This window comes from Cottoperca gobio, chromosome 5, assembly GCF_900634415.1.
Source record: "Cottoperca gobio chromosome 5, fCotGob3.1, whole genome shotgun sequence".
Lineage (NCBI taxonomy): Eukaryota > Metazoa > Chordata > Actinopteri > Perciformes > Bovichtidae > Cottoperca > Cottoperca gobio.
In genome coordinates, this window is record NC_041359.1 from 24,436,875 (window position 1) to 24,463,550 (window position 26,676).

Consider the following 26,676-nt stretch of genomic DNA (forward strand, 5'->3'; position numbering starts at 1 on the left):
AAACAAGGCCTCACAAGTCACCACCACTTTCATTATCTCCTTCCTGAGTTTCATTACAGCCCCAGACTCCTCAGAGATACATTGTGTCATTGTATCTGCTTTCCCACACTAAAACAGCAGCTTTTACTCAGGGTTTTATATGAACATTCCCACACACCCACCACAGAGACATAATCAGATCATTTGAAATGCAAGGCACTGCTCAATGGACAATTTTTGCTCTTGACTGGAGCCTCCATTTCCATCTGCCTCTGAAGCGAAGGAGAGAGCAAATTATGGGGAGAGAGATAATGAAAATAGTTTCAAATTGAAAGTGAGAACACAAATGTGCTAAGAGGGACCGAGGACCTCAGCGGTTTATTTATAGCGGCTCCAGATAGTGTTTCTGCTCCATCGGGGTCTCGTTTGGAGGTCTCATGAATGAGATTAATCTGAGCCTGAATGAGCTCCTTTAATGACTCTGGTAATGAGCAGGGGAGCGTGCGTCCTCATCACAAGTGTCCTCCGGGTTATTTCAATCCGTTAACCGTGCACCACCTCCGTGTGTCCCTTGACCGGCAACATCACCGGCCCAAGCAGACAAATGTTTAAATGTGGCTCTGACAGAGAGAGAGAGCGAGAGGAGAGAGAGAGAGATAGAGAGAGAGAGAGAGAGAGAGCAGAGGAGAGCGAGTGAAGAGAGAGAGAGAGAGGAGAGAGGAGAGAGAGAGAGAGAGAGAGAGAGAGAGAGCACTAAATACTTTGTAAGGCCAGAGATGAGATCACTGCGGCGAAATGTGAGTTGGTGGATAAGGTTTATGTTCTTATGACCTAACTGCTGTTTAACAACTCTTCACAGGGAACTAATGTGGTGATTTGTGCACAAATATAAATTAATGTATACATTTATATGTGTTTAAGCGATAACTATAATTGAACTCTGGGCAGTAAACCACAGTAATGACTACGCAGTTGTTTTCCACAGATGCTCTTTGTTCTAGAAGAGCTTCAGCGCTAACATTTACTTCTTATTAGAACTGTTATTATATACGTGTGACTTCTTCAACGAGAGAGGTCAATGGGAGCGTACGGCATCAGTGCCGGAAGTAACTTTTATTCAAGTACAGTATGTACAACTAGTTTGAGGTACTTCTTTACTTTAGTATTTCATTGATGCTACTTAATACTTCCACTCCACTACGGTAACATGACACCTTTTGCTTGTCATCTGACGCTACAGTTACTAGTTATTTTTCAGGTTAAGATTAAAGCTTATAAAAACACTATATAATATAATATTTCACAAAAAAGCAAAGCTCGGAGAAAAGTCTTAATAAAACAATAAAGTACTTTGTTTTATATCTTCTTTCCTATCATCTCATACCCCTTCGGTTAACCTTGTGACCCTTTTTGGAGCAACTTAAATGTATAAAAACCAGCTCCACCCATTGATACAGCACGATTAAACATCTACTAATGTAATATTAATAATATATCTTTCACATGGGATATTTCTTGGCATTACGAGTACTTTTGCTTTTATACTTTAAGTACATTGTATGTCTTTGTTGTTGAAGTTGTAGAACATACTGCAGTGTGTGGAAGCTAGTGTTGAATAAACTACGGTTCCTATCATAAGGAGGATGGAGTGAACAAGGCTGTGGCACAAAAACTGAGTGGGTGGGAAGAAGAACAGCATTTTCAAAATGGTCATTGACAAAGAAGCTGAAGGCTTTTCAATGTGATCGCTCACGCCTGGTCAGTACCGATCTGCTTAATAAAGTCAAGATCTGCCTCAATACTGATTTGTTTCAGTTCGGATCAGTGCATCCCTACCATCTAGCCAATATAATAGCCAATGCCACTCCACTGGTTGCAAAAATAAGTCCAGTTTGTAAAGAAGTCTTTCCTACCTCTTACATGAGTACCTCAGTAAACATTTTCCTGATGGGTTTATGGCCTCAATTGCTGCTCAATAAGGCGTGGCTACCTTGTGATAGACAGAGACCAATGGGTGACACGTCTGGGTGACAACATTTTGAAACAATTCAACAAGGTGCCCAACGAGTGCAAGACTGGAAAACAAAGACAGGTTTGTGTAATGTGGCTGGGCTGCCATATCCACTGTAGCAAAACAAATGAATGCTTTTCCTGGCTCTCCCTGTGATCTTAGTCGGTGTATCTTTAGTGCAGGTACACCTGGGGCTGTTTGATTTGATATGTGTTCCTGCCGCCCCCCCCCCCGCTCTCTCTTTTTTAACCGGAGCTAGAGTTCTTTGTCTTTCCCCCAGGAGGCGTGGCTTTGAAAGGGGGTGATTCAGAATACACGGACAAACTGCAGCACTACACCAGCGGCCACAGTGAGTAAACCACCACTCATATCTGCCGCCGATTACCGCTGGTACCTCCCTCATCACCACACACACACACACCTGTCTCCATGACTACCATCTCACACAGTCCATCTCCATGGCTGTCATTCAGCCCTCCGCTGCCTCACACATCTGTCTCCATGGCTACCACCTTGGATGCTTGTGTCCTTGGCTACGGCCCAGTCACAGCAATACTTCATATGCCCCCCCACCCCCCACACTTGCGAGTAATCTGCCTGTTGTGTGACTCTGCTCTCTCAGAGCCTGGATTTAACCACATCATAAAACAATGTTCAAGTGTGTGTTCTGGGCATCATCACATTTCATAGTTAACTAATCCATTGTGTTGGAAATAGGTCAGTCTTCACTCACGTTGACGCCATTAGCATGCTAATGCCACATGAGTCATTTGCCATTGTTGAAAAAATTCTAAAGACTTGGTGAATGAATGGGATTTCTCTTTTTCCCCCGTGTCTTCATACAGTACAGTAGCAGAGAGCTTAACTGACAATAATTCTGGGAGAAGAAGTAATTTCACCATGGCTCCGCCTAAGATATTACAGCTAATCCATCCTCCTCCTGCATGATTGGAAAAAACGCAGATATTTTACCATCTCAAGTTCATGACCCCATCTTAATTTGTTTATTTGATTGTGTAATTTCCACCCTGCTTCATCCTCTTTATGTTAATTCCACTGTAAAGGCAATCGCTTTCCTAATATAATCCGATCACACTGTGTGAAGAAGTCCAGTCTGTGATACAGTGAAAAGTGTGCCAGTAAGACACTCTGGTATTTCACAGCTATTAACAGAAGCCATGTGTCCCGTGTGCATCCTGTCCTCTCAGCAGTCACAATTCCGGCTTCTGCCCTGTTCTGGTGGTCTTTGCCATTAAAGGAGGGTGGTCCGTTGAACAGTGCTTAAAGCTTTGGAAGAGATTGTAGGGTTTTATTAAAGGGGGGTTTTGCCTGGTCAGATCCTCTCCATCTGTTCTTCTCTGCCCACCTCGTTTCTTCAGCCAAGTGTGCCAGCTTCTTTGGCGGTGGTGCATGCCCTTCCAGCTCTGCACCAGCCCATGTATGAGTTCAGAACCCATTCAAATAGCCTTAGGCCTGAGGTGAGGTGAGAGCCGAATAATCGGATTAAAAACTCAGGACACTTAAGTCCCTGCACACTTAAAGGCCACCTTAAACCAATTTACCTGGCATCAGGGCTTAGGAGAGCCAATTTAATTTCTTGGAGTGGAGCTGAGAGATGCTGATATAAGGCCCAGGTTTCTCTCCTGAGTGTTAATGGCACTATGACTCACAGGAGATGATATATATATTAACCTGCTTTAATCACGGCTAAAGAATTCTGGCGGTGCCATGTCCTTGCTGGCGGAAAAGCTGTACACGGTAGCCATGAGGCATTAGTCATAACCATCATTTGTAATCACACCACCACCTCCATCTTTTAACCTTCATCACCTGAATGTCAACAAAGAAAAATGCAATGTGTGAAACGCAATTTGAATTAATTGTTAATGTGAATGAATGCGTTTGACCGTCAAGGCCGTAGGAGTGTAGCACCAAAACCAAATATTATAGAGACTCTTTCCTTTTTTCAAGTGACTCCAGGAATGAAGATATATATTGATCCGTTCACATATGAGGACCCCAACGAGGCTGTGAGGGAGTTTGCCAAGGAGATTGATATATCCTGCGTGAAGATTGAACAGGTCATTGGTGCAGGTAATGGAAAGATCTAACTGAAACGTGAATGGAATACAACACTGTGAAGTACAAATGGATGCACAAAGACTTCTTACGGCTACTCTTACTGAGTTTAATAGAACCGTTGCTTTCTTTTTCCATGTTACCTCTTCACAGGAGAGTTTGGAGAGGTGTGCAGCGGTAACCTGAAACTCCCAGGTAAAAGGGAGATGTTTGTTGCCATAAAAACTCTGAAGTCTGGCTACACTGAAAAGCAAAGGCGGGACTTCCTCAGCGAGGCCAGCATCATGGGCCAGTTTGACCATCCTAACATCATTCACCTGGAGGGCGTGGTCACCAAAAGCAGTCCTGTCATGATCATCACTGAGTTCATGGAGAATGGCTCTCTGGACTCCTTCCTCAGAGTAAACACATTTAAGATTTCTGTCTCTCACCTAGCTTTCAACCTTTCTTTCTTTCTTTCATTTTTTTAAACAATATTGCGATTTAATTTGCGATTCATTTCTACAAATGAAATGACAGGCTGGTGTCTGCATAGTGTTGAAAAAGATATGATTATGCCAGGAATATACTCCCAAGTTATTTGGTTCAATAGACTCTGATACTGTAGATCAGGGGTGTCAAACTCATTATAGTATAGTAGAGGCCACATGCAGCACAATTTGATCTCAAGTGGGCCGAACCAGTAAAATCACAGCATAATAACCTATAAATAACGACAACTCCAAATATTTCCCTTCGTTTAGTGCCTCAGCTTATCATTTACACATGTGCATTACAACTTACAGATCATCTACAAAGGCACAACACATTTTGTCACAGGTATCTGGAACAGTATTTTACTTTATGATCAAAACTAATTATTTTCACACTTTGCAAAGTCATCCCGCGGGCCGGATTGGACCCTCTGGCGGGCTGGTTTTGGCCCCCGGGCCGCATGTTTGACACCCCTGCTGTAAATGAATGAAGTTACTTGTCCTCACAAGTCAGTCAGACGCGACAACTTCTAAGTACACTTGTCCAGTGTCCTGTAGGAAAACATTACATTCATTAAGATATTTCACTAGTGGTGTGTTTGACATCCATAATTAATCAATTTCATTTAAAAGGGGCATTTTATTTACTGATAAAAGTCGCATATCTGGTCGGATCATGTCTGTTATGTTATGTCCAGTATGTTTTATTTTAGACTTTCCCTAGGGCCTTCACATACTGACAGGATGAGCTGCTTCACTGTTCTGAATCATAGAGGTCAATTCAGAGCTTTTATTGTGATATGCTTTAAAAAAAAGAGTTTTTTTGACAACTTCGTCTGTCAGTGTCAATGTCTGCTACACTCACTGTCAGAAAATGATGAAAGACAATCACCTTCACCATGCAAAGAGCATATTATTCACCAGACAACAATCAATATGTTTGGTTTCGCATTACAGCTGAGTAAACTCACAGTCACTTACAGAAAGTTAATTCCCATTATAGTCAGTGAAATTCATAGTTTTCTGTTCAAGCTACAGATTGTTAATTATTAATTATTTCAAGTTATACTTGAGACTTGCACTCTGATACAAGAAAAGATGAATCCTTCAGCCTGAGGAGTACTTACCTTTAGTTATTCAGACAGCTGACAAACAAGGATTCATATTCTTATTGCACAGACAAACACTCTTGTGTGTACACACTCATGTGTCCAGTAATTTGACATGGTTTATACACTCATGCACAGTAATCCAACTTCAAATACCTGTAAACATTATTATCAGAATACTGTCAATCACGAGCTCCTCAGAGGTACTCTCGGCTCTATGCAATAACGCTTCACGATTACCCCTCACTGAGTACGCAGCACTGTATATGGATGCGTGAGAATCACATACTTATTTTTTCACCGACTCCCTGACAAGTATTATGCAGAGCGCACAAGCTCCTGGTATTTTTCATTTTCATAATCTAACCAGAGAAAGATATTACAGAAAAACCGGCCATGCTCCTCCATTTACAACCAGCATAAATAATTCAAATATTTTTGCAAGACTTAAAATGAGATGTCAGATATTTAAAAATGAAGCTGGCTATGAGATGAGATGTCGCGCGGCCTTTCACCACCTGTCTTGGGTGCGAGTGAAATAAAAAAATTAAAATGATGCTTTCATCCTCGCAGACTGCTCTCCTAGCCTTTTTGGAAAGAGGAGAATATAGCCCTCTGATTGATAGAAATTGGGCATGTATGATCTCTGCCAAAGAAAAGGTTTATTTTTAGTTTAACTTCAAATGATGTAATGGGAACTCTATTTAATGTGAGTCTGCCAGTGTAAGATCAGTGAGAAGGGTTAGGGTTAGGGTTAGGGTTAGGGTTAGGGTTAGGGTTCATTATAAATGAACTTAAGCCCTTCCTGAAGTAACACAGCATGTTATGCAGTGTTAATGACTACAGTACAATAGCATTGTACCATAGAAGGTTGTTGTTTTGTGGATGCAGATGTGAAGTATATAAACTAAATTAAGCAGGCAATTAATAAGAACCATTAAATTGCATTACTGTAATTAAAGAATTGAACAGCAATATAAAATTGCCTGAAATCAGTCTCTACCTCTTTAAAACAATTTCCTCCAGTTTAACACCCACCCTGACAGTCAGTTTAAGCCCTCTGCTGCAAGCCTACATCAAAACCATTCTCAGGAAGAAGACAAGCAAGCTCCTGTCAGCACACTGTTCAGACTGAGCCTTTATTTGCATTCTGCCTCCGACCTCGGAGACACAAAGCATCAGCTCTTTTTGGAATTTGATCTCCCGGTGAAGGGTGTTTGTGTATATGTAGATGTTTGCTAAACATATTTGACAGCACATTGTATTCAAAACAACAGGGAACCTCTGCATCACCTCACGGTGACAGTTTATGACAACGATTGCTGACAGTGTCAAAGCCTCTGAACACGGTTTTGTCTCCTCTGAGGTGACTGGTGGGCACTTGTTTAAAATGGTCAATGAAGTCTATACTGAGCTGCCTGCTGAAGGATTGTCTCCCCTGCTGCCTCCTGCAGAAAGACCTGAAGGGTAGAGAGAGAAAGATTAGAGATCAATCAGAGCTGGACTGGTGTTTATTATTATTATTATTCTATTAGCCGCAAAAGTTAAGACAGTACAAGTTTGTCTTTGCTATAAAACGTTATTTTTATTGAAATAAATCATGCTGGACCTTCATTCACATAGTTCTACAAATTCCTGGTTATTTCTTTCACTTAACTTGACCCAAAAGACTTTGGAGGTATCCTTCCAATTAAAGTATGTGCAAACACAGCACACAGATTACACTCGGTTGCAATGTGTATTTGTGAGAAAGGTTTCATGAATAATGCATACTTCTTAATTGCTGTGGTGCACGAAGAAGAGCTGCTTGACGTGAGGAGAAGCATCCGCTCGACTAATGAGCTGCAGTGTTTGTAGGAGAAATAGGCTAGTGGAGCGGTCATGCAGACCGTTAATATGGCTTTGCTCGGGGCACTGCTCGCCTGCCCTTCCAATTCCCTCTTTTGGCCTTTCTGTCTGCACCACACCCGGCCCCGAACTCCCATGCTCCATTCTCTGGAATCCTCTGTTTTCCGGGCGTCGTGGTGGGTGGTGGGGAGAGTGCAGGTGTGCACAGTTGGACGCACAGCTGCACCACCGCTCCAGACGCTCCCCATGCATGGGGTAAAGCCCTCACCAAACTGTGGAGGGGAACAGCTGTAGACAGCCAGCCAGACCCAGCTTAGCCCTGCCAGGGCCAGTTGAGCCCAACCCAAACCTGGCTGTTAGTGTCCTGCAGGGCCTCTTCACAGAAACTAATACTACAAAGTAACTTTTCTACGTTAGCCACATATGGGTTGGGTTACAAGTAGACATGTCAAAATGAAAAGATCATAATTTCACTATAAGGAGTGAAGTGGGAATCATTTGGCACCATTTATCTTAATAAGGGGTACATAGATGAGTTATTAAAGTCATCTAATTATATTTAAGGAAACAAAAAAGAAAAGTGTTTACCATATGTTTTATCTTAATGCCACTGTGTGAAGAGTTTTGTTCCCATTCTAATGGCATAATCCTTTGTTTGTACAAACATTTGTCAATCCCCGTGTGTGTTGCTCTCAGCCCTTCAGGCCCAACACTAATGCAACAAACTAAGTCCTCTATGTTTGTGTGACTGAAGTTAGAATATTGAATTGATGCACATATTGTCAGCCGACCCAGAATATCTTGTAGCACCTCCTCCATGACGTATTGTAACACAACATATCTGTTTTACAGCAAAACGACGGGCAGTTTACTGTGATCCAGCTCGTTGGTATGCTACGTGGCATCGCCTCAGGCATGAAATACCTGGCGGACATGAACTATGTGCACCGTGACCTCGCTGCCCGAAACATCCTGGTCAACAGCAACCTTGTGTGCAAGGTGTCGGACTTTGGTCTCTCACGCTTCCTGGAGGATGAAAATTCAGACCCCACCTACACGAGCGCTCTGGTAAGAATCTGTTCATCCCTGGTTGAGTATGTCATTCATCCAGTGCCGCCATTTGGTTTCATTTAACCCGGTTCTGACCGACACTACAGTGCACCCCCGCACTGCTCTTTCTACCCGTACAAACATCTCCCCTTCACCTGTTCTTCCCTTCCTCCTCCTCCAGTATTTCATGTACCACACTCCCAGGGGTTTTGTTATATCCACCTCCCAGTTTGGATTACCGTCAGCATTGTTGCCGTGAACGGTGTCTCTCTCCGGAGCCAGGACACTGTGGCGGTCGGGTTTCGGTCTCTTCTTCCCTCGCTGAGGTTGTGCTCTTTGTATTTGCAGGGAGGGAAGATTCCTATCCGATGGACTGCCCCCGAAGCCATCCAGTACAGGAAGTTCACCTCTGCTAGTGACGTGTGGAGCTACGGGATCGTCATGTGGGAAGTCATGTCCTACGGCGAGAGGCCTTACTGGGACATGACCAATCAAGATGTATGTATTTACCTTTCCTACACACTTGCTGTTGATTCTGTAGTCAAATGTCCCCTGAAACATTTCTTAAAACAAGGCCTCACAAGTCACCACACACTTTCATTATCTCCTTCCTGAGTTTCATTACAGCCCCAGACTCCTCAGAGATACATTGTGTCATTGTATCTGCTTTCCCACAGCTAAACAGCAGCTTTTACTCAGGGGTTTTATATGAACATTCCCACACACCCACCACAGAGACATAATCAGATCATTTGAAATGCAAGGCACTGCTCAATGGACAATTTTTGCTCTTGACTGGAGCCTCCATTTCCTATCTGCCTCTGGGAAGCGAAGGAGAGAGCAAATTATGGGGAGAGAGATAATGAAAATAGTTTCAAATTGAAAGTGAGAACACAAATGTGCTAAGAGGGACCGAGGACCTCAGCGGTTATCTTATTAGCGGCTCCAGATAGTGTTTTCTGCTCCATCGGGGTTCTCGTTTGGAGGTCTCATGAATGAGATTAATCTGAGCCTGAATGGAGCTCCTTTAATGACTCTGGTAATGAGCAGGGGAGCGTGCGTCCTCATCACAAGTGTCCTCCGGGTTATTTCAATCCGTTAACCGTGCACCACCTCCGTGTGTCCCTTGACCGGCAACATCACCGGCCCAAGCCAGACAAATGTTTAATGTGGCTCTGCAGAGAGAGAGAGCGAGAGAGAGAGAGAGAGAGAGAGAGAGAGAGAGAGAGAGAGAGAGAGAGAGAGAGCGAGAGAGAGAGAGAGAGAGAGAGAGAGAGAGAGAGAGAGAGAGAGAGAGAGAGAGAGAGAGCACTAAATACTTTGTAAAGGCCAGAGATGAGATCACTGCTGGCAGAAATGTGAAGTTGGTGGAATAAGGTTTATGTTCTTAATGACCTAACTGCTGTTTAACAACTCTTCACATGGAGAACTAATGTGGTGATTTGTGCACAAATATATAAATGTATACATTTATATGTGTTTAAGCGATAACTATAATTGAACTCTTGGGCAGTAACACACAGTAATGACTACAGCAGTTGTTTCCACAGATGCTCTTGTTCTAGAAGAGCTTCAGCGCTAACATTTACTTCTTATTAGACATGTTTATTATATACGTGTGACTTCTATACAACGAGAGAGGATCAATGGGAGCGTACGGCATCAGTGCCGGGAAGTAACTTTTATTCAAGTACAGTATGTACATACGTAGTTTGAGGTACTTCTTTACTTTAGTAATTTCATGTGATGCTACTTAATACTTCCACTCCACTACGGTAACATGACACCTTTGCTGCTTGTCATCTGACAGCTACAGTTACTAGTTATTTTTCAGGTTAAGATTATAAGCTTATAAAAACACTATATAATATAATATTTCACAAAAAAGCAAAGCTCGGAGAAAAGTCTTAATAAAACAATAAAGTACTTTGTTTTATATCTTCTTTCCTATCATCTCATGACCCCTTCGGTTTACCTTGTGACCCTTTTTGGAGCAACTTAAATTGTATAAAACCAGCTCCACCTCATTGATACAGCACGATTAACAATCTACTAATGTAATATTAATAATATATCTTTCACATGGGATATTTCTTGGCATTACGAGTACTTTTGCTTTTGATACTTTAAGTACATTTGGATACAAAATGCTTTGGTACGTTTACTTAATGAGTATTTTAAGTTCTGTTGTAATGTTACTTTTACTTCAGTAAAGAATACGAGTACTTCCTCCACTCTCTCCTCTCCATCAATCTATCTCCTCTTTGGAGAGCCTGATAGCAACCCCCCTAAAGATCTCTGTCTCCCCCTGCAGGTCATCAATGCCATAGAGCAGGACTACCGGCTGCCCCCACCGATGGACTGTCCCAGCGCGCTGCACCAGCTGATGTTGGACTGCTGGCAAAAGGACCGCAACAACCGGCCCAAGTTCAGTCAGATTGTCAACAACCTCGACAAGATGATCCGCAATCCCAACACGCTAAAGGCCATGACCCCGTTGTCTTCAGGGTGAGCGGCAGGAAGGCTGTTGATCACATGTGTTTGAAGTGATTTACTTGTGTTCACATTGCGTGTCAGTAGAACTCGTAGTCATAACATTTGGTGCAGACGAGTGTTACGCTCTTCTCTTTCCCCTCTGCTCTGTCCTCGCTCTTTGTGCGGGATCTGCGTGTGTGTTTTATCTATTCTCATAGGGCATCCCGAAAGACGGGCCTCTGGTTTTAGCATCATCTCATACTGATGTGGATAACATCTTGAACAATATAATGCATCTGATCTTCTCTAAATGTAAAGGCTTTCCACTTCCAAACAGGAAATCCATGCTCCTGCTGAAGTGCCATCCGTGGCACAGTTGACTTTTTTTTCCTCCCGAACACAGTGGCTCTTGTTTCTCCTGGCGCCGAGCGGTTATGTAAATTAAAGCCTTTCGGTTTGATAGATCAAATCCTCCCTTTTCGAACGCTTCAGGCAAATCCTGAATTGAAGCAGTCGGTCAATTTTTTTAAAACAAAACATTTTGTAGCATTTCTGCTCCGGGTGTTAGTTTCCTTTGAGAGCGAGGGTTTACTGATTTCCATTATCCCTGTCTATACTTTCATTTGTGGTGGCGTGCAGGACCCAGCGCCAGATTTTCCACAGACACTGAGGGGATATATTGGCTCCTCGAAGCCTATCACTTCATTTGGAAAATACGCTTTATGAGGAATCCGTTTGGAAAATATCGGTTCATGGATCAGGCCATTGGGATTCTCTAAGTTCTGTCTAGCCTTTTGAACATGTAATGTAATAATTCAAGTTGGAATCATATGCAGGTGGTCTGGGCTTTCTATGACTTTAGAGCTGCCATTTTGTATTATGATTATCCCTAATGGCTCCCGCTTGTGTCCCCCCTCAGTGTGCATCTCCCCCTCCTGGACCGCAGCATCCCCGACTTCTCCAGCTTCAGCACTGTGGACGAGTGGCTGGATGCCATTAAGATGGGCCAGTACAAAGACAACTTCGCCAGCGCTGACTTCTCTACATTTGATGTGGTGTCCCAGATGACTATGGAGTAAGTGCTGATGATTCCTGCCGTTCTGGGTCTGATCAGCATAAGGAGGACGATGGCATGAGGCTGCTTTACCGATTCTCGTATATCCCTAACAACCTGAACCAGTTAGAAAAGACGCTAGCTGCACTGCATGTAATTAGCAGATCGTAATTCTGCAGTTGCAAGGCCGAACAGTGGGTACAATAGCTTAGAGCCACAACGACGCCCTTTATTCTCTGCCATGTGTTTAGCAGGCCTCTCTGAGACCTCCGTTTAAGGATTGAGAGGAAACATCATAATATGGAGTTAGTAAGCCAAAATATTTGGAGGTAAATCCTCCTCACACACAAGATATAATCATATTACGAAGGCCACCTGTAGAGAAACAGATAGAAATCCTTTCCTGTCTGTAGATAACGGCATCACGAGCCTGAGATTTACCCACGGACATGTTGAGCTTCAACTCTTTGAACTGAACAGATGGTAATGTGTAATCCAAAAAACGTGATTCCTGTTAAGATTCCCAATAAGGAGAGAGGCATTTCATTGTCTCATGGATATGAATATTGTTTCTGCAACAGACTTGAGTCATTGAGATGGTATGAGATGGGTGGGGTTCACCGCATGAGTCAGTAGAAAAGTAAACTGGCATCCAAACATTTTTCTATGATTATATAAGCTTTCTAGCCTCAAAGACGGATGACCACGCAGCTGCTTCATGCCTCTTTCTTTAGCGTCATCTCGGTTTTCATACATGTGTTTTTCCCAGGTGTTCTCTGCTGGCCTTAATGCGATGCGTCCGTATGTTATGTTGTTATATGACGATGTTGATGGACGCACAGTAGATACTGTGCATTAAGTAGATTCTGCATGACTGTTTATAGTCCGCGGTAACATAATCCTGACATCTGTCTCTCCTCACAGGGACATCCTGAGGGTTGGTGTGACGTTAGCAGGCCATCAAAAGAAGATTCTCAACAGCGTCCAGATGATGCGGGCACAGATGAACCAGATCCAGTCAGTGGAGGTTTGACCCTCCCGAGCGGAGCAGAGGGGGGAAGAAAAAGCGGTTGGGGTGCAGGGCTCTGGGTGTGGGGGATGGAGTGGATGTTTTTTCGCGTTACAGTGTGTCTGGCCTTCCCACCAGACTACCATTCATCCCCTGTTCCCCTCTCCACCTCCCTCTCTCCTCCTCTTATCCCCTCACCCTGACTCTCTCTCCATCATGGGATCAGCCGTGGAGAGTTGTGGAAACAAAAGTGCAAGTGATGAGGCACCAGAGGGCCCACAGCCAACCCTTCTTTGGAGCCAGAAACATGGGAGGTTAGACGTGACCAGCAACACATTTTTCAATCTTCCACCGATTCTCATTTGATGTTATTAAACTTTTTCTTTTTGCTTTGTTTGTTCTGATAATTTTGTAAAGAATTTTTTAAAGGAAAAAAAGAAAAAAAACGGAGAAAAGGCAAGGAGTTTATCTAAATTTATAGATGATATAAGCTTGTACACTAGACGGACTGAGTAGGAAAGCTACCCTTTAAAAGGGCAAAAAAACAACAAAAAAAAAACAAGGAAGAGCCGAGGAGACGAGGAGACGAGGAGACGAGGACATCCTCCACAAGGTGCGGATAATGTCTTTGCATCTTTTTTAATTTTGGACATCATGAGGAATCACAGAGTTGTCTGTGGCCTTCAGAAAGGCAAACCGACGTGCTCTCCCAACTGTTTCCCCAGGAGAGAAAATATGTTTTAAAAACCATCAAATGGACAACATTTGGCATGGACTGATGTCAAAAACATATTCATTCATTCAGACGATTCACACTCAAGAAAAAGAAAAAGAAAAAACCTTTCTTTTCTCATTGCAAGTCATTTTCTATATTGTGTGAAATTTTGTGATGAAGAATTCCGTCTCACCATGCTTCCTCTCGCTATAGACAAAATGACAAGTTTGTTTTTCTTTCTTTCACAGTGAAGTATTCACAGCCTGCCAAATATAACTCTTCCCTCTTTGCACCCCGTACGATGATCCTGTACTGTACATATCAGATGCACTTGACCTGCCATAACGCGATGACTCAGAAACAGTTGCAACTAATCAGTTCAGGAGCAGAAGAAGTGATGGAAGAGAGGATTTAAGTTGTTGTCACCATCCTGTTCTTTCTTTATTTTGTGAAGAAAAAAAAAAAACCTTGTGGAGAAAACAAAACAGCAAACCAACGTCCTACACAGATTCACACAAAATGAAACAGGTTCTACTGTTTACATCAGAGTCCACATACATACAGTTAGTCCCGTTATAGCATCCTCCTTCATCCCCGTCTGTGCATACGTGCGCACGTCGCACACACACACACATACCACGTGCGCGAGGAAGCAGTGGCTCCCGAAGCGTCGGGCTCGTGTTTGATAGCATGCTGAGTGAGTGGTTAATTTCACAGTGCTTTGATTTGCTGCAATTACTAAAAACTCTGTTTGGTAAGAGCTTGGATTTGACCCACTTTACAGATTATAATGTGGCTGCATTATATTCAGTGTTTCTTCTTCTTCTTCTTCTTCTTCCAGTTTTCCTTTTGAAAAGAAATGTTTATGTTTAAAGTATTAAAGTTTTGATACCACACACGGTTATTTTACACACATACATAATCATGAATAGATTTTACAATCAGGCGTTTGTTGAATTAAAAAACAAAAAATGCAACGTGTTATATTTTTGCAATTTCTGTATGGATATTATTGAATTGTTATTACTTTTTTTTTTCTGCACTGAGTCTATTGTTTGACTCCACTCTGGATCTTCCATCAATGCTTAGACATTTATTATAACACATGAATCATGTTGGTGCAAAAGAACATGTAGATAAACAGCAGCATTTCCCTGTGAATGGTATTGATTTGATTTTATAGACAGTATATGCATTTATCGTATGGCCTCCTGTGAGCATTGCTGTCTCTTGCTTTGTCATCGGTAACCTGTGTTATGCGGGGGGGAAAGATGGAGTTCGTAGCAATGCTTCCCTGGAGACGCTGAAGCAGGCGGGGTTTTATGTACACAAGCCAGTAAACGATATCAGCAGTGCAGAGATCTTACTGCGCTCTGCGCCGAGACCTGACAGCCAGACATGGACGTCCAGCTGTGAGCTATCGGTCAGATGTGTCCGGTCACAGCGGGGCGGCCGCACCCCGATCACAGCCGCTCGGTCCAGGCACTGATTCTCCCTCTCTCCCCTTGATCACATACATGCCTGTCGGCCACCTGTCTGCCGCTCCCACTGATCTCCTCACAGTCGGCTTTCAGCAGTTGTCTGGTTTCGTCTCTGCAACTTTATAAGCATCAACTGCAGCAGGCGAACTGACACTCATCAGTGGGGCAGTTGTGTCTTGTCCCGTCCTGATGCTGCATGCCACTGAGTATGTGAAGAAGGGGAAGAAAAAAAGAAGGAGACAGGACAATGCTTCCATGTTCGCTCGAACCAAATCCTCAGACTTAACCTGAGTTTTTGTGGCGTCGCAGACAGCTTTAGCACCAAAGCCCTGAGAGAAAGTGAGAGACCTCAGTTACCGCACCCCTGTCGTCTTACTCTTCATTATCCCCGGCTCTCCGGAAGATTTTGTATTCTCTTTCTGCTCCATAATCCTCTCCGTGGTTATTTTCATCTGCAGTGCGACACATCAGAAGAGATGTTTCCCTGGAAGCTTTTGTAACATATGAAACTGGGAGGAGGACAATCACGAGCTGTTAGTCATAGCTGAGAGGCGAGTGAGACGTGCTGCTGTGACCTAAATGCCACTGATGCCAACGTGCAGTTTGCTTTATAACTGATCTTTCGACTGTCTTCCTTTTTCCATCTCTCTATACTTAACAGCTCATCAGTTTTGTCTTGTGAGGCTGCACGTCTTCTCATGGTATGACAAATATTCCACCGTCAGGAAAAACGCTTAATGTTGTCTAAGAAATGAATCTAAAGTATACACAAGGCTGGAGAGTTTCCTGCTCCGACCCCATTAAAGCTCATTCAGACGCTTGTCCGTGGACGCTGCCAAGACTTTGAGTTATTAATCAAGCAATTATCCTTGAACTTTGTTTCAAGGAACTACCTTAAACAGGATGGGCAGGCATGCTTATTACCAGACATTAAATATTGCTGAAGTTGACTTTCAGTAGGATTCTTTTTGTTGAAGTCCTTCTGAAGGGTTAGTTTGTCCTTTTGCATTTTTATCTGGAGGATCTTTTAAGAAAGCCTTTTGATTTGAATGTGGAGCGTTTGAAAGCGCTGCATTAAGTATTTATGTATCTTATGATTTTGATTGCAAAAAAAGAGACGTATTGTTGCAGTTCGAGCTGAGCAATGATAGCAGGGGGAGGGGGGGGGGGGGGGCACTTCACGCACTTATGTCAAGTGTTTCAAGTGGTTCTAACTTTTAACAGCAGACTCGCTGCTTTCTTTACACCAAAAGCACAAGCTGTGAAAAAAAGTGCGTCCAAATTCTAGAGCAGGGGGGTCAAACTCCCTTTAGTTCAGGGGCCACATGCAGCACAATCTGATCTCAAGTGGGCCGGTCCAGTAACATCACAGCATAATAACCTTTAAATAACAACAACTCCACATGTTTCCCTTCGTTTTAGTGCAAACAAAGTACATTCTGAAAATGTTCACATGTTATCTCTTCACTAAACATTATGAACAACCTGAAAGTTAGTTTATCATTTACACATGTGTGTTACAACTTACACATCACAGTGTAGCTACAAAGACTTTTACTTTATGATCAGAACAACTCATTTTCAAAGTCATCATTGGACCCTCTGGCGGGCCTTGTTTGGCCTGCGGGCCGCATGTTTCACACCCCTGTTCTAGACTATTGAAAAATGTATAGAAACCAAGTTACTAATTCATCTGGTGCAGGTTTTTATGGAGGGCATATTTAGAAATGTTACTAGTGATACTAGGTGATTATTATTTTATCGCTCCCCTGAAATTAGAGTTAATATTTCATTCAAGTGAAATGATTGTCCATTGCTGTAAATGGCTTCCACAGTACAGAACTAGATCACTGGGACATTTAAATCCACTGTATGTCAATTCAAGATTTGTATATACAGAAAGGTATTTGTGCCCTTTATGTTGAATTCACTTGCTAATTTCCCCCCCCCCCCAGCTGTTGTTTTCTACTCAATTTGTACGATTAGAATTCTCCGATGTAGTTTTACAGCACCAAAAGAAATCTGCCTTCCACACATGCAGACTCCAGCTCCTCTAGTTTTACAGTTTCCCTCTGGTAATGGAAGTAGAGGCGGTGTGGTCGTGACGCCCGTGATGGTTTCACACAACGTTTGCCCACTGCAACTTTCAGCAAAACATTCTCTCTCCTTTTTACATCTGTGAAGCAAAGTAAAAAAAAAAAACACTCAGTCCTGCCCTCACCATGTGCCAATTTTTTGAAGGACGGAGGAAAAACTGTTAAGTCTCAGTGTTACTGTTACACGAGAGTGTGCATAAACACGAGCTGTGCCAGGTTGTACCCACTGGGCTGCGTTTGAACGGCGCCCAACTCCAGCGTGGCCAGAGAGAGGGGTCTGCCTCCTGTTAGGGGCGGACAGAAAATGGCTCCTGTTTAACGGACGCAGCACCGAAGCGCCCTCTAGTGCTGCGCTGGTCATATGTAGCTTGTTGGATTGACATTTCCAGATGCAGAGAGTCTGTGAATGCTGCAGCAGGCAGAGCTCCAGTGTTCAGGACACTTCAGTGGGCTGCTGATGGACAAACGCCGGCTGCTGCTCAGAAACAACAAGCCTTTCCCTCTGTTGGACAAACTTTCCACTACACCACCCTGCCACCCGTGTTCCCCGACATGTCCCCGTGTTCCCCTCTGTTCCTCCCCGCCCCCTCCCACTACCACACTGGCTATTGGCTCGTACAGGCAGGGGATCTCCACGTGTTCCCCGGGTCCTCTCAAGCCCACATTGTAGACCAGTGCCGGTTCAGACCACTGTGACTGATGTGGGAGATCCTGTATTTCTGTATAAATGTATATTGACTGTAACCCTGTGAATGATGTAACAATTTCATTATTTGTAATATTGTCATTGGTTTATTTTCTAAAAATGGAAAGCCCAACGACTCTCCTCAATAAAAAAAACAAAGATCTGTTATAAAAGAGTGATGAGTGGTTTGTTATTTATTTGTTGAAATAATATTTGTGCTGACTAAAGTTTATTCTGTAAGATTTTAATGTGCAGGTATAGAACAATAACAATCCTCCATTCCAGTGTGAAGTAGTTCAAACTTACTTTATCATTTCACTTTAAAATACCTGAAGATTATAATACGACAAGCAAATATAATTAATTATAGACAAAATGCAACAACTGCATATTTGATCTTTTTCTAATTGTGTTTCTGTTGACTGTAAAAACATTACGCCTTAAAACTGTAAATGTGTCATTTCTGTGACAGTTTTTTAATTTAATTTTAATTACAAAACATGGAAACAGCTGAAGTCAGAGAGCGATTCTGCAAAAAGAGTTTTAAAGCTTTAACTAAATTAGTCCAACTTGCTTTTCTCTAGCTACCTATATCTATATTTTACATATTTAAAAGCATTAATTGTAAATAACTTCATCTAACTGAGAGTAATATTAATAGTAAATGGAGACACTTTGAGAGATTTAACATTTCCAATGAAGTAAAAGCTGTAAATAATCACATTTTCATAAATAAATGAGTTAAAATGGACAAGAAAATTAAAAGTGATTATTCAGGTATTATGTACTTATGTATAATATAATGACCTTTTTAAAGACATAAATAAAAGCCATTTCACTGCTTGTGTAATTATTATTATATATAAACAGCAGAATAATCTTCCTCTTTCCTCTGCTTCCAGACATCTTTATTTCTTCCTCTTCAACCAACCTGTTGATGCTTTTAATTTACGAATACTTTGTAATACTTACAAATACAAACTAATGTGATTACTCTTAGTGCTGTTAAAGCTTTGTGTTTTCTTCTCCAGCAGCTGAGGGCTGGGGGGGGGGGGGGGTGGGCTGTGGGAGAGGTTGAGTGAGCTGTCTGCACTGTATGTTATGTAATGATGTTTTTCTCTAAGTGTTTTTTGGACATTTGTTTCCAACTCCACTTAAGACTTTCAAAAAATGACTCCAAAAACAAGCCAACTTCCTGCAGCTGTGTGAGCTCTGTGCTCTCGGGATTTTGCACCAAAACAACCACGTTTTGAATGCTAGTGCATCAATAATTCAGCTAATAGTGGACTGAAGATTACATATTTCTTGAGTAAATAATTTGCATACATTTCATCACAATCCACAGAAGCGACGTAGCGCACGTCCTCTTTCACTTACCCACGCTCAGCGTATGACCATTTAAAAAAACTCAAACGTAACCCTTTTGAGCAAGTGTCCCGTCTCTCAGTGCCAGACTGCTGCACATTGTTCTGTGCTTTTATGTCACAAGTGATTTGACCAACAGTGCTGCCGTCTCTCCACAGCTCAGTTTTCTTGAGTGGGGGGTCAGACTCCCTTCACCTTGCTCTGAGATTTTCAAACCTCATTAGCGGCCGACGCGTGAAAGGCTAGAGACCTCGGCCTGACCCGGCGGAGAATGGCGCGTGTGTTAAAAGATTTACCCCATGAAGCAGGAGGGGGTTCAGCAGTTCAATGGGGGGGGGGGGGCACCAAACCCTTTCTACTTGTAGTCTCGACCACCCGTAACTCCCCCCACCTTCTTACACCTTGATGACTCGGGGCCCTGCACGGCCGAGCATGGGAACCAACTGGGGAGAGGCTTGTCATCTGAGCTCTGAGGGTCATCATGTACAACTGGAGGGGGAGAACAGAGTGTGTGAGGGAGATTACAGAGCGTTGTGCCATTAAATGTCAAACAGTGGCATTATTTTCAAGGAAGGGGCCCAGAACTCGTCATTGTTTCAGGTGCGTTTGAGTTGAGGACAGGTGGACAAAGACTGTGTTTGTGGTTTGAACGACGGGCGGTTAGACGGACGTGTACTCCGCGTGCGGCCCATGATTCATAGCGACCGCGTGTCCATCTCACTCTGCCCTCCTCTGAGCCGAGCTGTGGGATGAAGATCATTCATATGACGAATCCTGGTGGCTTACGGCAGCAACCATCGACTACTTGTTGTTTATCTTTTGTAATTTATTCAAGAAAGAAATTATAGCAGCTGAAAGAATTAGTCACGTATGAGTGCAGTTGTTTGTTTCCTTCCGTCATGCTATTCATTTTAAACTGCCACTTACAATACTTTAAAAGTAATGAATTAAATTTTAATATTATTGTTGTTTTATAGACTGCAATAACATTCATAGCTGACAGCCATATACAATCCTTTCAAATTGGCTTTTGTATTTATTAAATAAAGATTTCTACCCATCAACCTATAAAGAATTATGATATCCTTTTAAAGCAGATTAAACATAAGAGATAAACAAAACACTTTGCTGGAGTGACTATTTCAAATAATGCTTTAACAACAAGGGAAAGTTGCAGTAATTGTGGTAAATCAATTATTCATTTACCGTCAGTTTTACCATTTCTTAAAAGCAGCTGCAGAGCATCTGGACCAAAACAAAGCCACAATGAGTAATTCAATAATAACGAAGAGTTATGAGTCTCTCACTTTCTAATAAAACATCCAGTCAGCAGTTGGAAATGTTAATAAGTTGTTAATAGATGGATTTTTGTCCAGATGGTCTGCAGCCCTTTTCCAGAACGTGGTCAAATGGTCTCTTCTGAATTAAGAAGCAGCTGAAAAGACAAAAGAAAGTTCCGCTGGAGGAGGATAAACACCAAGCGTTATTTGTTTATTAATAGCCATTGAAAAGACCTTCTTACGGCATGCCTTGTTATAAACTACTTCAGAAATACATTTAGTACATAGTGTAAGCCTACGGCGTGGTGTGTTTTCCAGGTTAGCAGCTAAAGTCCTCGTTCCCCGCTCAGTCTGGGAGGCAGGAGGTCACTGCAAATGTTCCAAAATGGTGGGTGTGAAACGAGAAACTCTCACGAGGACGCCGAGGCCGATGTGAGCTAGTGGGTGAGGAGGAGCTCGCCGGCCCACGCCGTGTGGAAAGACCTCCAAATGGGTCAGAACTGTCACAAGACATTCCCGTCATGTCCCGCTCCCCGACATGATGGAAAGTGGAATCAGAATGAAATAAGACATAGTGATTCCTCCGGGCGGCGCGGGGGGGAATGGATCTGCTTACCGTACAACGGCCCTTAATTGGCAAGAAGCTCAACAAGTTTGACCCCAGGAGCCGGGTTCTAAGAGAGTTACGAGACAGTGGCTAATGCAGCACAGGCTGCTAAAAGACCCTTTGCCTGGATTGATGAATTAATGCGTCCAAGAAATCTGGACATGTGGGCTCCGGGTATGAAGAATTACATCCAACTGTAACTGCACTCAGACTCTGCTTAATGCAGCCCGGCAGGTGAAGTAAATAAGACGGCGAGGTCAGTGCGGGCCTTGCAGGGACCTCGGTTGTAAATAATGATGACCGTGTTTGATCCACAGGCCCGGCAGGGAACTCCAAGAACATTTAAAAACAGCAGCCATTATTCTCCTCACAAACTTCCAGGGAAGAGTTTCTTAGTTCCTCGATGTTGCACGTGTGTTGTGACGAGAGTTTAAATGCCGAGTTAATTGCAACAAAATTTACTTTAATGACTGAATAATATGAATATTCATGTGTAAAAAGATACGTAGGGTTCACAAATACCCTGTGTGTACAGCGGGCGACATTTGGGCTCCATGTTTGGATTTTCTACACTATAACTACTGTGTTGCCATCACACTAATCTGGCCGCAGAGCACATACATCAAAGTGCAGATTGAACATTTTCGCCGCGATACAAAGAGACATGTGAACTCTCTGTGACTGCTTTTAGAGTCCCGGACTCTTTTTTCTTCTTAATTCCCTTCCACTTGAGTTACACAAACCACAGATGCCACATCGTGTTGGGCAGAACCAAAGGGGATATCTTTCCCGTCTCGCAGGGAAACACTCGCCCGGTTTTTTAGGCCGAGCTCCATCTCTGCCTCCAGCAGCAAGAGGGTGCAGAGCAATGGAGGCAAGACTCAGCGAGAGGCAGCGGAGCGGACAGAGAGGCATGTGTCTCACATGTCTCCTCTGGTGGGAGACGTCTCCTTTAACTCACTGGAAGTAACAATAACAATACCACAATGTACAAATACTCTGTGACAAGTAAAAGTCCTGAATTCAAAACTTTCCTCAAGTAAAAGTACTAAAGTGTTCACATATAGTAGGATTATGCATTTAATTTAATCCATAACAATACATCATAATCTATGCGTTGATTATATTCTGTGTTAATAATATGTACCAGTACCCTTAAATGAATACTGATACCAACAGAGTACTTCATGTGTACCGCCACTCCTCCCAATCCAAATGATTTCTACACAAACACATTTTGAAAGTGTTCAAATTGTTAAAATATAATATTTAAGCTGCACTCGCCCTCACTACACTACAGACTGTGTGTGCTTGAGCTGCTGCAGTAGTGGGCCAATCACACGTCACGCTAACTTGCAGAATGTTTGTGTTGATGGGCTGCGAGTGAAATCATGCAGAAAGTCATTTCTTTCTAGATCTGGATCAAAAGAAGTTTTGATGCCACTCGGTATTGGGTTATGTCGGTCGACACCGATCCAATACCAGATACCGTCACACAGTCCTGAGGAATTAGTCATTTAAGATGTCAAAATAAAGGCAATCCAACATTAATGTCGTGGAGTAGAAGTATAAGGTAACACGACAAGTACATTTTGATCTTTGGAATTATTTTTACATTATTTGAAAGCTTTTAATTTATAATCATAATCTGCTTGACAGCATTCAAACACTGTCAAAATGCGTTTTTCTAAAAGTTTATGATTTGCAGACAATGTTTGAGTTTGTGAACGACTGGGAAGCTGAAAGAATAGAGCGTGAGCGCCATCTACTGGTAGAGATGGAGCATTACACCCTGTCTCATCTTTATTACACCAAACTTAAATCTTAAATAAAGTAAATGTAATATCAGCAAACACACAACAAAAGTACTTATTTTAAAGTGTTCGGCTACATTATTATAGAATAATATATAATTACATTATATACATGTAACAGCACTTTAATGTTATATGCAATGTGGAGCGTATTCTGTATACTTTGTTTACTAGTTTAGTTGTGCATCATATTCCATAAACACATCATGTTTTTTAAATGTAAAAAGTAACTTGTAACTATAGGAGAAAGATAATGTAAATACTAAAGTATGATTATGTCAAAACTGTACTCATGCACACTTTAAGAAAAAGGAATAACTCCCATGAGTAGAATAACAGTATTAAAATGAGGAAAAATATTAGATTTAAAATATATATAAAAGGTTATAATTTGACTTTCTGATTAGTTGATGCCGAGTTTTAACTTAAATGTCAAGATTTCTTTTGACCTATATCTCGACCGAAGTCCGAGCATCTCCTGAAGCAAAGGTCAACTCCGCCAGCATCTTAAAGCACGTTCACGTTTGCGTAACATCAAACATAGCCTTCAGGGGAAACCTGGTGAAATGCCACACGTTTAATAATTATGTTTTAGGACTGACTACTGACTCAGGTGACAAGAGGAATCACATCATCTGCTGCATTCACCAGATCAACATGGTTACGACTCATTCTCATAAAGGGTAGTGTATCGTAAAGCATGTGCAGTGTATCATGCACACATGTGAGTATGTCAGTCTTTATTGCTTTCATTGTATGCACCACACACACACACGGAGACTGCACCACTAAAACTAATATATATAATATATATAAAACATATTCACCTCACAAATCCATACTGAAGCATCCAAGGCCTCAGATTTAAAGATTCAGCAGGACAAGTCCAAGTGAAATGAGATTTATTCATATTCTTTTAATCAAAGTTATAAATATTGCGAACATCAAGAAGTCGGAATACCACTCAGACCTGTTCCATCCAATCACAGCAACAACAGACTTCGGTGATCACACATCCGTCTGCGGCTGAATGTGCGCAGGTGGAATGAAGAACTGCATAATCACACACACACACACACACACACACACACACACACACACACACACACACACACACACACACACACACACACAGCCCCGCTGACAACATGTGTTACAGACAAGAAGAGAGTCGACCTGGATTTGAATGCACCTTTGGGAACTAGGACAGCGTTTTGAATCAAGTGTCATTCACAATCAATGCAAGTGTTTCCATAAAAACAGCTAAAAAACAATAAAAAAAAACTATTTCTCACAACATGTTCACATTGCAGCATTGTAGGTGAACGCATTTACAGTAAAGATTTCAAAACCTTGTCACAAACACAATAATTCAGTCAAGAGTCCATCCACACACGACCACAAGCTCCAAAGAGTTGCATGCTAGAAGTAAGTATTTTGTCCAGTTCCTTGAAATGAGGAATAACAAAAGGAGGATATTTCTTCCCTTGATTCACATAAACTGGAAGCAAAATTCACTTTGTTTGGCAGCCATCTTCCAATCAGGCGTTTCTGGGGTTTCCCATCCAATCCAGCAGGGTGGATGATACACACAAGTGCCTCGAGGCTTTCCTCTTACCTCCTTTCCTCTGCCGCTTTCCTGGAAATGTAGACAAGAGTTGGAAATTGACTTGTTTTTCCCTCACTGGACACACGCCAGATTCATGGAAAACAAAGATACATGTTTCCTTCGGGCCTTTATAAACAACCTTTGAGTATTGTTTTTGCGTTCCTCGTTGAAACCATGAGACCAGCTCATTCGTGCGGCTGATAATGTGGCTTGATTTAAAAAAAGAAAAAAGATCTAGAAAGCACTTGGTGCTGCCAAACCTCCTCCTCCGACGCTAAGCACCAGAACCTTTTAATGTGTGGGTTATGAAGCACTTCAGGCCACAATCATGTGAAAACACCAGCTCTGGGATGGTAAACATACCCTACTCTGTCTGTATTATTTTCATGCTTTTTAAACATTATCTCTAAAGGGTGAATTAACTTCTTCATGCAGTGCAGCCAGAACTTTATTTTAAAGTTGAGGAATGTGTAGAAGAAAATGATGCATTTGATGAAAGGGTGCCGACAGTAAACAGTTTCAGTGTTGGGTTTAAATGTTTAACTCAGAGAAACATTGTTTGAAGAGTTGTAAAAATACAGAATATACATTTGAAATATGATGATTTAAAGCTACTTAAGAAGAAACAGAAGGGGACAAGTGTAGTTAAAGGTTTATTAAACTAAGGACATTCTTGCTGCACACTTACCCTGTTTCACCACAGGGGGGCAGTGTTTGACAGCCGGTCACCCAGTGTCACACGCTCCAGAGGACAAACTCTCCTCCGGCTGTCTCCGGCTGTCTCAGACAATTTGCAATTTTCCTCTTTTTTTTCTTTTCTTTGTGAGGGCGAGCGAAGATAGCGTGGACATTTCTACCTGAATGGTTTAAACAGACGACTTCACAGTTTCTCCACTCCTCTCTTGTCTCAGATGATGCACTTTGTCAACAAAACAAAATCAAACTGAAATTGGGCTTCAAGCAGAAACAAGGGGCGTACGGGACATCAGTCGAAGCAGGCTGATAAATGTCCTCCTTATCTCTGGTCAGTTGGAGACACTGAAGGAACATTTTAAGACGCAGCAAAGTGTGTCCTCCAGAGTCAGATTATAGGGTCGGTCTGTAATCCAGGAAAGGTCATAGCTCACCTTTAATCTCCGCCCATGTAACATTACACAATCCGTTATCACTACACTTCCTCAAATGATTGAGAGGAGGACATTTTAACATGACAGTCACACTGCCCCATCTGTTCAGGATTGACTACAGATGAGTGACATCATGTGATGTTCAGGATACTGACAGGCTTGGAGTTTTGTTTTGTTTGAGCAAGTGATATCTAATTTGTAAATTTAATGTTTTTATTTTCTTAGTTACCCTGGTGCATTTACAGTGTGTGTATAACACTAATACAAGGAATGCAAAACATTTGTTTACTGTACATATGAAGCTAGACTTGTACACTTGTAAATCGTACTATGCAGCAGATGCATCTTGTCTTGAGTCAGTAGACGACGCCCTAAAACACAGTAATTCTCTTTAAATGTAAAGCAACAGATTTCATAAAAATATATAGATGTTTTAAGATGTTGGCTTTGTTTCAGGATATATATGTAGGTCAAAATAAATCTTGACATTTAGGTTAAAACTGTGCTACAAGTTATTTTACATAGCCACCATGTTGCACCAAAATGTTCTACAGGAGCCCAGAACTGACAAACCAAACTGTGACTAAATATCTCATGACCTGCCCTGCTCCTGGCTGATATTTTTATTTTATTCATCTAATTTAATCAGTTGTGTTTAGTGTTTCCTGTTTTATTTTGGTACTAACCTCCCCTCTCCTTTAGATCACTTCACTTCCTGCCTTTGTGTGTTTTCCCGCCAGTTTTGATTGTCTGCCTCACCCTGATTAGTTTCACCTGTCCCTCGTTATCACCCTCCTCGTGTGTGTTTAG

The 26,676-nt window shown here is 42.1% G+C and overlaps 1 protein-coding gene across 1 annotated transcript in view; it reads left to right on the forward strand.

Moving 5' to 3' along the window:
- The window catches only part of ephb2b (eph receptor B2b), a 131,100-nt gene extending 114,406 nt beyond the window's left edge, over nt 1-16,694 (forward strand). The window contains 8 exon segments of the mRNA XM_029430725.1: nt 2,274-2,339; nt 3,962-4,084; nt 4,223-4,470; nt 8,352-8,567; nt 8,898-9,047; nt 10,864-11,057; nt 11,944-12,099; nt 13,003-16,694. Coding sequence (XP_029286585.1) covers nt 2,274-2,339; nt 3,962-4,084; nt 4,223-4,470; nt 8,352-8,567; nt 8,898-9,047; nt 10,864-11,057; nt 11,944-12,099; nt 13,003-13,111 — 1,262 coding nt within the window. The 3' untranslated portion in view covers nt 13,112-16,694.
- Nucleotides 16,695-26,676: the final 9,982 nt, after the last annotated feature.